Consider the following 15,500-nt stretch of genomic DNA (forward strand, 5'->3'; position numbering starts at 1 on the left):
GGCAAAAAAAGCATAGAAGACATTTTTGCTGTTTACATACATTTGTATAGTGCAGCAGTTTCCGAGTGAGAGATGAATAGATGCTGAGTAGAAGAAAAACATTAGTTGTTGTTTAACTGGTTAACCCTAATTGGATTACGAAAGCAACGGCGGAAACTTCTTCTGCCTGCTACATTATTCCCCTATCACTTCTTACCAGTGTAGGGTGCTACATTATTGGGGACACTTAAGCTCATCCTTTAAAAATATGACGCGAGAGCGTAAGCTATCAGCCCACATATGAATGAGAAGGGTTCAATGCTGCTGAACCGAATGCGGAGCCAAAGCATTAGCTGCCGGTGACCGAGCGTTCTTCTTCTTTTTCTTCTTGCTCTTCTTGCTCCTCTTACTCTTGTTCCTCTTCTTTCTCTCCTCCTTATTCTTCTTCTTCCTCCTCCTCTTATTCTTATTCTTCTTCGCAACTGGTTCAAACGTGGCCCTTCCCGGGACGACGCGACGGGCCGAAACCTGGCGCAGTATTGCTATGTCAAGAAAAAAAAAAACACGCGTATGGTAGGATCCGAACCAACGGCCTTAAAATATCGTACCTGGTGCTCTTACCAGCTGAGCTATAGCGACGGCTGTGCAGTTATGGTTTTTCAGTATTGATGTTGCTCATAAAATAATCTGGACAGTGTTCACCAGCACCACCCTCATCTATAGCTGCGAACAAGAAATATTCTATTCTCTCAAGATTGTCACGTAGAACGGGATCGAGGAGGCGAGCCGGAGTTGTGAGAGACCTCTGATGCTGCCTGTAGCTTCCGGAAAGCCACAATCGAGACCCTAACAAGCTACTAGGCCAATGAAGATTATGTATTTTCTCGGTGAAAGGTTATTAAACGGAAATTGAAGAAATATTCCAAGGAAGATTACGATGGAAACCGAATAATTTTAGCGCGAAATAAGCTAGTAAAGGACGAGGACAGAAACAGGCATGAACGAGCTCTACTCTCAATTAAACTTTATTTGCAAAGGAAACGATAATTTTATACACTGATGCTGTGCACATCCCAAAGTGGCTTCGAACACATTCTCGTCAGATAGGCCTGTGTAAAAATGTGTACTCGTTAGAGTACAACTTCACCCTAAGGGCTGCTGATAAAATCGTGTGCGCCATTGCTAAAACAGACAGGGATATCGGAAGAGGCAATGACGAATTATCGCTGGTGTTGGTTGAGGCGTTCAACATCAGAAACAAGGGGTCTGATTGTATAAGCAGCCCTTCGGTGAAGCTCTAACGAATACCAGTTTTAAGAGAGGTCTATCGAACGGGAATGGGATTGAAAGCCTCTTTGGCTCCTGTACATGTGCGCAGTCTTTAGATCGTATGCAGCAACGGTGTATATTATGAGTGTTTCTTCTGCACATATATTACTAAGTCGAGAGTAGATCAATTAAGGGGAAATGAGGGTGCTCGTTATAACACATGAAGGAAAGAAGCCAACAGTCGGCGAGGCCAAGGAAAGCGTTAGGGATGGTACTTTATGCCTTTTTTTTTAATGTTTACTTGGATAATCACAGAAATTAGTAATGTAATCTGTTTAGGGGAAAGATAATTAAACACAAAGTAGAAGAAAAAACAACGTGCCGATGGTGGGAACCGAACCCACGACCTCCGAATATCGCGTCGAGCACCGGACGCGATATTCGGAGCTTTCGCCTTCGCTGTTGATCACGTTGTACGTGGCGCTGGCGGTAACAAAGGACGTTCCACGTCCGCCGCTATGGTTGAGGGTGGTGCTGGTGAATACTCTCAAGGTTCTTATACAGACAACATAAATACCCAAGCAAGTAGCAGGGGGGACAGCGGCCGATGTAGCTCAGTTGGAAGAGCACCGGACGCGATATTCGGAGGTCGTGGGTTCGGTTCCCACCATCGGCACGTTGTTTTGCCTTCTAGTTTGTGTTTAATTATATTTCCCGTAAACAGATTACATTACTAATTTCTGTGATTATCCAAGTAAACAATAAAGGAAAAGACAAAGAACCATCCCTAAAGGCCCGTTTACACTAGGCCGACGCGACGCCGATGCCGATGCGACGCCGACGTCGGTGGTCGGCGGGTTGGTCGGCCGATCCTGTCGTTGATGCACCGGCCAGTCCCACTAGACCGACAACGACGCCAGCACGACCAACGACCGCCTGTCGTCGTAGTGTGACAAGTTGCCAGACCAGCGACGCCGACGAAACACATCGGCCGACGGTCGCCCGATCAGTCCTCGGCAGATCGTCGAGCAAGCGAAAATGAAATGCCGACGAACGACGTACTACGCTTCCCTGTGTCATATACATGCTAAAATATAGGCAAGGAACGATGGCGGTTCATGTTATCACACTTCCACACTCGCGGGTGTGCTTTTTTCGCTGAACATGAGTCAACGCCGGCCCCGTCGAAGGCGAGTAGGCCTAGCAAGCCCGCAGGAATCGTGTGTGTGATTTCGACGATCGTGGGGAGCAAATTATCATGTTTTAACGAGTGCAAACGGTCATCGAGGGTAGGTTTGGTTATAGTGACCTAAAACCGACGTTTGCTTTTATCACGGGACGCCGGTACAGAAAGCGGTGAGCGCCGGCGCAACCCTGTTTGCCGAGCAATGTTGAGGGCGGCTGGTAGTAGTAGGCGGCACTCGTGTGACACAAATAACACCGTTTTAATTCATGCAAATGATTGCCGAACATACTTCCGGTTAAAAGGAATCAGAATCGAGCATTGATGGCATCGAAGAAAGCAAATACAATTAGCAGGAAGCGCCGCTCGCGTACGATGTCAACAACCAAATCCCAAACATTTCTCATGCGGTACATCACCTCATCGGCGGTCCTTGAGGAGTTATCGCATTGCCTAAATGCGCAATGTGCAGCCGTAACGCGAGAAGAGAAAATACCCGAGTAAAGTAGAGCCCGGCAGGCGGTTGTATTGCCATGAAAACGAGCAGCGTGTGTGTATGCACACAGATGTAAACTGCAGCAGCGTTGTAATGCACTCGTCGTCATCGGCGCATTCCCGATAAAATTTCTCGCTCACACGGGAAATGGCAAAGAGTTTAATATTATCATGAAGTATTCATTAAGCGAATGCGTGCGCTATTCGGTGAACGAGTGGTAAAAAGCGAGAAGCAGGTATCGAAATCAGTAGCCCCGGGGTCTGCAGCAGACGAGAGACGCGGCGGTGGGCGGGGCGAGGTGAAGGCAGCGACTGCTATTGGTCGGCTCGGGCAGTGAGGCATCGCGTCGTCGTAGTGTGACTAGGAAATCGGCCGACGGCAGCCCGATCGCTTCGCTCTCGGCGTCGGCCGAGCAACATCCCCGTCGGTCGGCCATCGGCGCGCTGTCGGCGTCGGCGCCATGTGACAAGCACGACGACCACGCAAAAAACGCGTCTGGCGATGGTCGGCCGACGTAGATCGGCCTAGTGCAAACGGGCCTTAACGCTTTCATTGGCCTCGCCGACTGTTGGCTTCTTTCCTTCATGTATTATAACGGGCACCCTCATTTCCCCTAATATATATATATATATATATATATATATATATATATATATATATATATATTTGTGCAGTTTTCAGAGGTGCATATGTTGCAGTTTCGAATCCTTATCGAAAGCAGCCTGCAACTTCACTAGAGGACTCATACTAACTGCGAAACGAAATGGCATGGAACTACCATGTACGATTTACAAGCTATCGTTGCCTCACACATTTGATCGTTGCCGATAGGATATTTTCCCCGACGCTGTTTTCTTGAATTTCGGATACGGCGACGGATTTTCGACCCATTGAGATGTGTACGCTTTGCGTAAGAACTTGTTTGCCGTGCAGCCATGAACAGAAAGGAAAATTGAACAAAACACGGACACAAAGACTCGCCACAAGAATCGGCCCCTGGTAGAGCGTTTTTATAGACTGCATGAAAAGGGAAAAAGCAAGGTTTATGGACGCTGGTAGCGAAGGCTCCATAGACGGCCATACGTTAAAAACACGACAGCTCATGAGAACTCCAGCGCCCGCTAAGTGCCATTTTTCTGAATGCACCCTGCCGTATTTTCGAGGGGATGTTTTTGAAAGGCGCCTTTCAGCGCTTGTCAACTTTTGTCATTCTATTGGGCTCAGATCCTGCCCTATAGAGCGGAGAGCTGGGCCAGTTGGTACATATTGGTAAGGATTAAAACCAGCGGAAAGACCCAGACAAAGAGAGAAGCACACAAAACAATGCCAGCCTTGTGTTTACCATTATCAGATCCTGCTGTTTGAGTTGACAATCAAACCCAGCAATTAGACGATAGCACACGAAAGGAGGAAAGCAGCACATCTTCCAAAGGCTCAGCATACTTAAACAACATGAATTGTCAATTCAAGAAAAGGGATTTGTCGGGCTGGTTGGTTCATGTTGAATGGAAGGAAGGAACAGCTCAAACGGATGGGACGTGTAGGAAGGCGAGACAGACACATGAGCTGACTAGCAACCAAATGGTTTATTGCGAAACTTAGTAGCAATATATATAAGACAGCCAAAGCGCATAAAAGTCAAATTACAACACAATCATGGTCCTGATATCACATAGAAATTATCAAAACCGTCACGATTGAGATACCTGAGCTCTTGTGGGAATAGAGCGACGGACTGACACACGTGTCACCAAGTTCGTGGCTGAAGACGTTTATAAGGAGAAGGCTCAAGCCGCTGTCCTAGCCAACTTCAAGGAAATGAAATCAGTGAAACCATCGAAAGTGCAGGAGCAGGCAGTGCAGCTTTGTGAACGCGCTGGCCTATCAAGACTAGCCTCTTCTGTCAAGACATCCAAGACACCTAGCCTTACAATCTTCTTCAGTGCCAAGACACACAAAGAAGGCTGTCCTTTCCGTGTCATTGTCTCCGAACGAGGGACTTGGCAGCGCGAGGCAGCGGTGTTTCTGCAGAAGTGCCTGTCGCATCTGGACGTTGAAGACCCTTTCTTCATCAGAAAGCCTGAATCACTGTCTGAGTTTCTACAGAGTGAGTGTCCAGCCCATGTCAGCGCTTTTTCGGTAGATAATAAGGACTTGTACTATTCCCTACCGCAAAGAGCAGTGATCTCCGAAATTAGTGAGTGCATTGATCGTCACAGTGTCACTAAGTTCCAGAATTCCTGTGGTATGAATGTCGCCGTGTTTCAAGAAATGCTTAGCTTTTATTTACAGTCCACGTTCGCTAGTGTGGATAGCAGGCTTTTCATCCGAAAACAAGGGGTTTGCATAGATCCAGCCTCGCTCCCATTCTTAGTGATCTGTTTTTAGCCTCGTGCGATAGACAACTTCAAGCCAAGCTTGACCATGACACTGTAATTAAAGTTATGCATTACGTTGATAATTGTTTGGTTTTTTACCGCAAAGATGACGCCCAACAACCTGTTGCTCAGATTTTTGACACGTTCAGCACTGAACTTAATGACTTACAATTGACCACAGAATTTCCCACTGACCACAAACTTTGGTTTTTAGATCTGGAACTTGTGCTATCGGACGATCATGTGTGTTGGATGTACTCTCCACGCTCCCAGAAGAGCCTTCTGCCCTTCCAACTGGCTCACTCCAAGATTATTAAGCGCGGCATAGTTATAACCTGCATTAAAGCAGCCTTGCATAGTTCATGCAAGCACAAAACTCAGGCCAGCTTTGACGCTCAGATCACTAGGCTCACTACTGCAGGCTACCCGACTAAGATCCTTTCAAGCGTAGCCGAGTCAATCCTATCAGAAAGCAGGATTCAGAAGGTTTCACGCGAATCAAATTATAAGGACATGGTGTGCGTACCGTATGTGCATAAAGTTTCGCACAACCTGAAAAAGATTGTCAGCAAAGCCGGCGTGAAGCTCCTTTTTTCCTCCAGGAATAAGTTAGGAGGGTTGTGCAGGAAAGTCAACCAAGAAAGTAGAAAGAAGGCTTGTGAAAATAAACACCGAAAGAAATTTGTGAACTGTTGTTGTGGTGTTGTTTCACAAGATTCCACTCTCATGCGACCGATTTTACATCGGGGAAACTGGGCGGTGTGTTAATGATGGACTGCGCGAACATGCCAAAGACAAAGAAAACCAGTCATGCCGAAATAACAGTCATCCATTCCATCGCTTGCAAGGACTGTGAGGCGTTTTTAAACCAAACCACAATTATCGCCAAATATAAAGATTTGACCTCACGCCTCATATCTGAGGCTTTTCACATTCACGAACTTGGTGACACGTGTGTCAGCCAACCGTCCGTTGCTCTATTCCCACAAGAGCTCAAGTATCTCAATCGCGGACGGTTTTGATAATTGCTATGTGATATCAGGACCATGATTGTGTCGTAATTTGATTTTTATGCGCTTTGGCTGTCTGCTATATATTGCTACTTGTTTCGAAATAAACCATTTGGTTGCTAGTCAGCTCATGTGTCTGTCTCGCATTCCTACACGTCCAGTCCGTTTGAGCTGTTCCTTCCTTCCATTCGAATTGTCAATTGCTGGCTTAACCGCGCAATTTCCAATAGAGTGTCCAAGAAGTATATCTCAAAAGTATTCGTGCTTTTTAGCCCACAAATACAGTGATAAAGCAGGCCGGCAATTTGTACCGGTTCGGACAAAAGTAAACGGAGCACGCTATTGGCTTACAAACTTTTTCACGCGTTGCATAATTGAAACTGACAGTCCTGCTACGCGGGAGCATGTAGTAGACGCCAGAGGCCTTCACTTGGACAAAAGTTGTTTTCTTGTCTCTAGTGCAGAAGGAGTCATTTTAATTTGAGCGAAAAAGCGTGCTCCGTTTACTTATGTCCGCACTTTAACAACAAAAAGCAGCGCTGACAAACATATGTAAGTTACCAGAGCGCACACGTATGGCTTACAGCACCTGCAGAGGGGAGGTCACGTTGGAACGTCTTGCGGAAAAAAACCTATTATGCAACTGCCGGCATAGAGTCCTCGCTGTTGCCCGATCAAAATAAATCAAATCAGGTTTTATTTCTCCCAAAAAAATGAGCTCGCAGGCATGCGTCAGTCCTTCGCATGCCGCGAGCAGTTTTATAGGCGCAAAGCTCTTTGAAAGAAAATGAAAGCGTGCTACAACGCTGCAACGAGACTTGACGCTGGCCGCACGTAAAAGAGAAAACGGCAGACTCACAAAATTAGGAAACATCGTTGCTAATAGCAATGTCTTAGAAGCAACTTGCATGCAAGACGAAAACTTCGCAACCAGCACACCTTTAGACAAGCCAGCTAGCTTCGTATCATTCCCGGAAGCACCATTGGCGACGCTGTGACGGAAGTGATAAGAAAGTGATTCGTTGCTTCCTTCGCCAGTCCCCAGCAAGGCCTGCAGTCTCACCAATGCGGATGTTACATTAAGAGGGGACACAACCAGTGTGTTGCCAAATTAAAAAGAAAATGAAGAGTTTTATTAAAATAGCTTCCCTCTTTTATAAAGCAAAGTAAGACAGATTTATTGTTCTTGTGTTGATGCATAGCGTTTTAATTTGTAACTTTATAATTTTGATTTTTTTAGTCTTTCGTTCCCCGACCTGTGGCTGTGATGCGGTGGCGCTAATCTGCTTTTGGGCCCAACCTTCGTTCGCCCTCACTTTACTTTCGCCACGCATAAAGTATCGAGTCCAAAAGAAGGAAGTGAAGCAGTGAAGAAGCGGAAACTTTCTTTTCCAGTTTTCCTTCAATTTTCCATTGGAGAATGTGCACCCTTGCAGCAAGTATATGTCTACATGTGCGTATGTGTCATTTGTCTCTAGTTGTGCAAAACAGCCGCGAGCTCGCAGACCTCGGTGACTTTAGCATGGCGGCATGCTGATGTCCGTTTCATCCATGCAGAAACACTAATCCGGAGGTTCACGGAATAGCTAGATTCTCTTACCCTTGTGTGCCCGACTAACAATATTATCTGGGTTTTTGTCGAAACTACGACACAACCGTTCTTTATACACCATTCAGGATGGTGCTATACCATATCGTTTCCATTTTGCACCCATCTCCTGGTGAAGTTGAAGGATAGTTAGGCATTAGAACCGGTGGCGTATTTAGCTCGATTGAATGCCGTCAGTTGCGAATGAAGGTATTCACAGAGGAGTGAGAGATATTGCGCCTTCCCTTTCCTCATTGCCCAAACCAACTAAAGATGTTTAACACTTTGCCAACCTCTAGAATCTAAACCACCAAGCAAAACAGGCAAAACCATGGCCAATGTGCTTTCACAAGCCATAATAGTTCCGAAGTTAAACCACTGAAACGTTTTGTTCTCACGTCTACCTCTAGACTGTAGGGCTATATAGAGCCATACATTCTTTTGTACACTATTTTTCAGCCCAGTCGGCTGGCAAAAGGCCGTGATAAATAAAGCATGGTGGTGCTTGAGCCAGTCACAGAAGGTACGAAAGGACCAGAATCAATGCAAGATTGTTCTCGGCAGGCCAAAAACTGCGACTGAGGGTACGACAGATACGGTTTCCGAGAGTATAATGTGTGACGTGTTACCTCTGGGTGCTTCTCGCATTGTGGTGGTAAATCCTTGGCCAGAACAGCAAATTGCGGCGGCGAGGAGGCAAAGGCTTCTAAGCTGCATCATCCTGCGACAGAAAGACGACTTCACTTAAGAAACGTCTACATATATCTTATTCACAGAGCTGCTGGAGTTGAGATTAGGGCAGTTAGATTTCTGAACAGGAAAAAAACCTATATGTGACACCGGCTGCATTAATGCTAGGTGTTTTTTATTCGTTTGCTTTGCTCTCGTACGTCATCTAGCAACAGTGTATATTTCCGGTCCATCTTCGGATAGCACTTGGCGTTTTCGGCACAGAAGATTGCAAAGAAAGCTAGCGGCACTGTTTGGGGTTAGGTACATTCTCTCCTATTGCTACGTAAACGGAAAGTGTCCTATAAGGTTATGGCATATACGCTATCTTCTGCAGGGCTATTTTGCTATAAAGCGAGCCCTAGCGCTGCTATAATCTGCATTTTTCAGGCGCAAACCCGTTTTCGAGCTAACGATATCATGTAGCCAGCCATGAACAGAATTTCCGGCGTTCCACCCTCGTCAATAGAATTGAGCTTCCGGGCGCATTGATTGCTAAACTCGGAAACATCTGAGGAAGAGGGACGCTCTAGGCTCTACCTTTAAAGGCATGCCAGTACAGTGTTATTGGCTTCCAACTCTCCTGGCGGATCCTTGTTTGATACTCGCTCAATTACTGATCTCTTAATTTCTTCCCCTAAAATCTTAACCATGCTCTTTATCACACAGTCCTATGGAAAAGGCTGCTCAGCCTAGATATACAGCCCCGCTTAGCCAAGTCGTACAAACATGCCTGCAGTGAACTAGGAGTAGCATATGCAAAACAACAAGTAAAGTAAAACAACAGACAAGCGAAAAACGCTACACACAACGGAGAAATATGGCTGGCAAGCCACTGGTCTTTGTTTGGGAGTAAAAATAAGAGAAAGGTGAAATGGACAGCGTGAGGGGAGGTAACATGAAAAATATTATTGGCAGTCGCGATGAAACCTAAACACTCAACGAAACCAAATAGAAGCGAAGCACCACGAAGGAAACACATGTCACTATTCAAGGCCAACCCGCATGATCCATTAAACGAGATTAAAAACTAAAATTCATTATGTGAAAAGACGTGGCTAAAAACAGCGGGGAAAAAATAACAAGGCGGAAGTTGGCAAGGACTAACCACAATCAGTGATAAATTAGACGGTTAACAGTTATCCAACTTTGAAGGAGCTACAGATACAGTGCTCATGCTGGATCCCCTAATGTCGTTGATCGGCACAGCTGGCAACGCTTCACGGGATTATTTTTTGGCGGAAAAGGTAGACTAGTTGGAAAAGGTAGGCTGCTTGCCGTAAAACGTTTTCTCTTTATTATGCGGGTTACATTTTTAATTTCACGCAAAATTTTGAGTTCAAGATTGTTATGTGTTTTTTCCACAAGGCATCAAATTCGCCCGAAATTTGAAAACAGCAGAAACAGAAAAGGGGCAAATTTGATTCGTAAAAAACAAGCATCATATTCGATCTTTATTAAAATCACTCTTAAGATTTCTCTGTATCTCAGACATATGGCGGACTAAAACGAGCCGCTTTATATTGTTTAAAATTTTAAAAATAAATATAAAAGCCAGCGCTTGTCTGGAGAATGGCCAATATTCAGCAATACAATCTGGCACGACTAATAACAGTGTTTCCACTGAAACTTATTGTATATAATATTCAGGCTCTGTTCTTCATTTCTGGAAAATTTTAAGCTCTAAAGTTGTCCGTTGTTTTTCCTTTTTATTTTGAAATCGCCAAAACTAAAGAATATAAAAAATGAACACATATTTTAATAAAAAAAAAAAAACCACCCGTCCTCGGTCTTTATCGAAATGAACTAAAAGAATCCTAAGTATTTTAGTAATATCAGGGATTAAAATGCATTGCGTTATGAAAACAAAAATATAAAATATAAATATAAAACTGAACGCACTTTTAATTCACACAAGCGCTTAGGTTTTCCCCTTAAGGATTAGGCGTCAACACTTTGATTTATTATTTGCGGGACTTGGCTACTTTTAGAGCGCAGCTCTTAGGCGCCCGTTCCTGGGTTTCGCGGCGTCGGCGTTGGCCTTCGTAACTAGCTGCACTTTCATTCCCACCTTTTTTCCTTTCCTTACGGCGCGATTCAGCTGTCAAAACAAACAAGTGTGACAGATACTGCGCCTTGCCATTGTAACCAGCTCCACTTTCACTCCCACGTACCTTTCTTCCTTTCCTTACTGCATGATTCAGCTGTCCACATAAGCAAGTGTGACAGATACTGCGCCTTTCAATTCTTGTGAATCAATTATGAAAGGCACGCTTCGGAGCTGAATTGGAAGATGTGACCGCACATGGTACATTCATAATCAAAGTGCTATACAGCATGGTGATTTGGGTGGAATTTTGTATTTCTCCATGACAGCAGTACCAATGAGCCGAAATGGCAAGTATTCTTGTCGACAGTGCTATCTAGCTCAGAGAAAACGGGAACCAACACGGAGCGAACCCGCCCTTTACCGAAAACTGCGAGGTTACGGTTTGTAGGTTAGATAGACGGTGGGTTCGTTCCGTGCTGGCTCGCATTGTTTTTCTGGGATAGATAGCTTAGTCGACAAGAATCCTTTCATATGAACTCATTCGGGCTGCTTCCAAAAACAATATTTAATTTTAGCAAAGTATCTTGCTGCCAAGTTTTTTGCATATAATATTGCTTTTGGTGCGCATTAAAAACATCCTCTTCCAAATGTAGTATTATTAATTTTGTCATAACCGAGGAATGGAATATCATTATTTGAAAAAAAAAAAAACATGCATAAGTAGGGAACCACTTTCCTTTTCCATTTGATTGGACATTGTCCAGATTACCAATAAACCCACAAGATGCGACGCTCTCCTCGATTTGGTTTTCGTTAGCTCTAACATAGCTGGAAAAAGCTACGAATGTGACGTCATTGAGGGAATCTTCGATCATAGGGCCATTCTTATTTCCTTAAACTTTTCGATTGCTAAACAAAATTTTGTTTTTTCCACATTTCCTGACTTTAATAAAGCTGATGACATTTTAATAGCAAACACCCTGGCTGATGGATTTGAGGAATTTATAGCACTAAGTTCTACACGTGATGTTAACGCATTGGTGAGCTATTTCGAATCCTTAGTAAAAAAATGTATATAATGTTTTATCTCGCTCAAAACAAAAGCATAAACATATAAAAATTCTCTTGATGAAGCGAGATATATCGCATCTTTACGCGCCGTGCACACAGACTTAGGCGTACTAAGCGTTCAAACAATCAGGCTGCCGTGAAACGTTTTATCAAAGCCAAAGGCGAGCTCCGATTGAAAATTACCTTCGCTAAGGATTTTTTCTTTCGAGTGCCGCTACAGGATCTACTAAAGACTAACCCACGTAAGTTTGTTTTCATCTGTCTTACCACGTGATGCATCAACTACTACAATGGTGATTACCGCTGAATCTGGAAATGGCCCATTTATCATATCTACAAATAATTTATTGAGCACTTCCAGTCCGTGTTTTCTTGTGACAACAACGTCATCCATCCAGACACCATTCCTCGTAGTGCCGTGCCAATCAAGGATGTCGTTATTAGTGAAGAAGGTATTTTAAACCTAGTGTTAAAACTTGATACTAAGAGGTCTGCTGGGCCTGATGGTATCCCGAACTCGTTTTCAGTACGCTACTCATTATATACATGTTTCTACCTCGCTGTTATCTTTCGCACATCTCTTGCTTCCTGCGTAGTTCCCTCATCCTGGAAAATGGCCCATGCTCTTCCTTTATTCAAGACCGGTGACAAGCAAAATATATCTAATTACAGACCATTTTCTTTAACCACACATGCATGCAAAAGTTTAGAGCACATTATCTACGAACACATTATGGAATACCTTGAATCCCATAATTTACTAGCAAATGTTCAACATGGCTTCAGACAGAGTTTCAGCAATTTGACACAGCTCAATGAATTTTCTCATGACATTTGCTATAACTTTTATGCGGGAAATCAAATAGACGCAATATTCATTGATTTTTCGATGACATTCGATACGGTTATTCACTCAGAACTAATGTATAGACTTGACACCCCCCAATTTGAACAATCCCCAACTTCTCAACTGGATTTCTAGTTTTTTCTCTAATCGTTCTCAATTTGTATCATTTAACAGAGCTGATTCCATGGTAGCAGAAGTGCCCTAATGAGTTCCATAGGGTTCTGGGTTGGGTCTATTGCTTTTCTTGATTTTTATAAATGACTTGTCTTGTAACATCACCTCTAACATACGTTTGTATGCTGACGACTGCGTGTTATATAAAAAAATTTCCTTCTTTCAAAACCACTTACAGATTCAAAAATCGTTTCCTGAAATTAGCTCCTGGTGCGCTATATGGCAAATGACGATTAACGTCCGTAAAACTGTTATGACTTTTAATAATAAAACGGCACCTTCTATATTTACTTACAATATGAACAGTAACACCATCCAGAGTGTCCTTGAGTACAAATATCTTGATCTCGTTTTTACACCTAGCATGTCCTGGGCCAAACACATAAATTTAATAACCTCAAAATCAATTAAAAAGTTAAGATACCTGCGTCGCACCATAACGGCAGCTCCTAGGGATGCGAAACTATTAATATAATAATCTCTAATCCGTTCGCCACTTCAATATGCTTCTCCTGTATGGAACCCGCGTAAACAACGTTAATTCAACCAAATCGAGGCAGTCCAGAAGGCCATTCGTTTCATATACACAGGTTCCACAGGGGTTTTTCGCCTTCAACAGCACTTTCATCGCTAGCATTGAAACCGCTCTCAGCTCGCCGACGGAGTGATTCTTTAAAACTTTTGCATTTCATCGTTAACTTCTCTTGCCTGACAACTTCAAAGGATCACCTAACTCCGTCGATACCATCTAAAACGAGAAATCACCACAGCCTAAACGTAAAGTCCTATTTTGCCCGCACAGACACTTTTAAATAACGTTTCTTTCCGCGTGTAATCGAATTTTGGAATTCCTTGCCTGGTCATACTCGTTCTTTTCCTTTAAACTCGTTTTTAGCGGCTATTGAATCTCTTGAGAGTTGCTTGGACTGCCAGAAGATCAAATCAGTCGATATTGTCGACCATAAACCCTGACTGCTCATTGGAGGGTCAAATTCTAAAGTTAAAGCTCAGCTACTTTGGTCATCTGATGAGAAGAGAGGAGTCGCTGGAGAAAGATTTGATGTTGGGAAAGGTTGAGGGTAGCCAGAGAAAGGGTAAGCAGCGAACGCGATGGTTAGATGGCATCCTCGAGGCACTGCAGACGAAGTTATGTGATGTTAGGAAGATAGTGAGAGACCGGAAAGCGTGGCGTGACATGGTCCATAGGGTCACGAAGGGTCGGACACGACTGAACGACTGAACTAGAATAATGCTTGCCGCTTTTAACTGCACTTTGTTCGTTTTGTTCGTATTCTATCTGCTACTCGCCTTTGATCTGTTCCTTGTTGTTGTTTTTTTTTTTTGGCCATCCCTGCAATAGCCAAATAGGGCTGCAGTATGTACAATTACAAAAGAAAAGAACTGGATTGAAAAGCACTGCACCCCGCAATATAAAATTGCAGGATAGAGAAAAAGCTCAAACGTCTGTTTCGCCTATTCCATTTTAAGCTACCATCAACCTTGTTGACAAACAGAAAACGACTTTATAAGCGTTGAGGTGACTTTGGATATTGAATCAGATAATATGTAACTAAATTCAGCAAATACTAAGGCTAACATTTGACGCCAACGTTTTGAGTAAAAGACCTATCCGCTTTTGTAGAATAAAAAAATGCGTTCAGTTTTCTACTTAGTTTTATATCTTATTTTACATAATGCAATAATTATTAGTGGCCGATATTCATAAAGTACATAGAGCTGTTTCTAGTTGATTTCGATAAAGATCGAAACAGGGTAATTTTTTTTTCTAAATTCGAATTAAAATTGCCCATGTTTTTATTATTTTTTAATTTTGGCCGATTTCAAAATAATATAGAGAAAGGACAAACAACTCTAGAGTTTCAAATTTTCTAGAAATAAATACAGGGCCTGTATAATATATACAAATAATTTCAGTGGCAACACTTTATTTAGTCCTGCCAGAATGTAGGGCAGAATATTTGCCATTTTCAGAACACGTGCGTGGTTCTGTATTTAGTTTATAACTTTAAACAATATAATGTGACACATTTTAGTCCGTAATATTTCTGAGGTACAGAGAATTTCTGAGAGGGATTTTAATAATATTCGAAGATGATGATGTTTTTTTTTACGAATCAGTTGCCCCTTTTTTGTTTAGGTTGTTTTCAAATTTCGGGCTAATTTGATGCCTCGTAGAAAAAAACACATTGCAGTCTTGAACTCCAAATGTTGCCTGAAATTAATTATTTAACCCGCACAATAAGTGAAAACGTTTTAAAGCAAGCAGTTTAAGCCATCATGCCAGTATTAAGGGTTGAAAATGAACATTTTTGCTGCGTGTCATTCATGGAGCAATGTTTGCGATTTGTTACTAAATTATCTGCAGAAATAAATCACATTTCTAATACATTATATAAAAGTAAAAGTTGCATAGATTTATTCAGTAAAAAAAGAGCAGATGACAAAATTTTAGCGCAGAAGCAACATGTTTCGAAACTAGCAACTTTTTGAAATGACAAAAACAGCTTTTTCGACATCTAGTGATATACGATTTTTTTTTTTCGGAGAAAACGACGCCGCATCTTGCAAAACTGAGGTTCATTCCTGTCTGTCAACATATTTTCCCACCCCACATAAAATGTTATTGAAAACGAAAAATGTTCATGGAACCTCGATTACCGTCCTTCTCTGAACACGCCTGGTTGTGGTGCATCAGATCAGAAATA

General features: G+C 42.9%; 1 protein-coding gene across 6 annotated transcripts in view; it reads right to left on the minus strand.

The window, feature by feature from the left end:
• LOC146184434 (uncharacterized) overlaps positions 1-15,500 on the minus strand; it is a 237,256-nt gene that overhangs the window by 208,597 nt on the left and 13,159 nt on the right. For all 6 annotated transcript variants that reach the window (XR_014708867.1, XM_084609389.1, XM_084609390.1 and 3 more), the window contains one exon: positions 8,533-8,624. Coding sequence is in view for 5 of the 6 variants with exons in the window: in XM_084609389.1 (XP_084465515.1) it covers positions 8,533-8,623 (91 nt within the window). In the remaining variant the exon portion in view is untranslated. The remainder of the gene's footprint in view (positions 1-8,532; positions 8,625-15,500) is intronic.

This window comes from Amblyomma maculatum, chromosome 7, assembly GCF_055883805.1.
Source record: "Amblyomma maculatum isolate TAMU_Amacu chromosome 7, ASM5588380v1, whole genome shotgun sequence".
Taxonomy (NCBI): Eukaryota; Metazoa; Arthropoda; class Arachnida; order Ixodida; family Ixodidae; genus Amblyomma; species Amblyomma maculatum.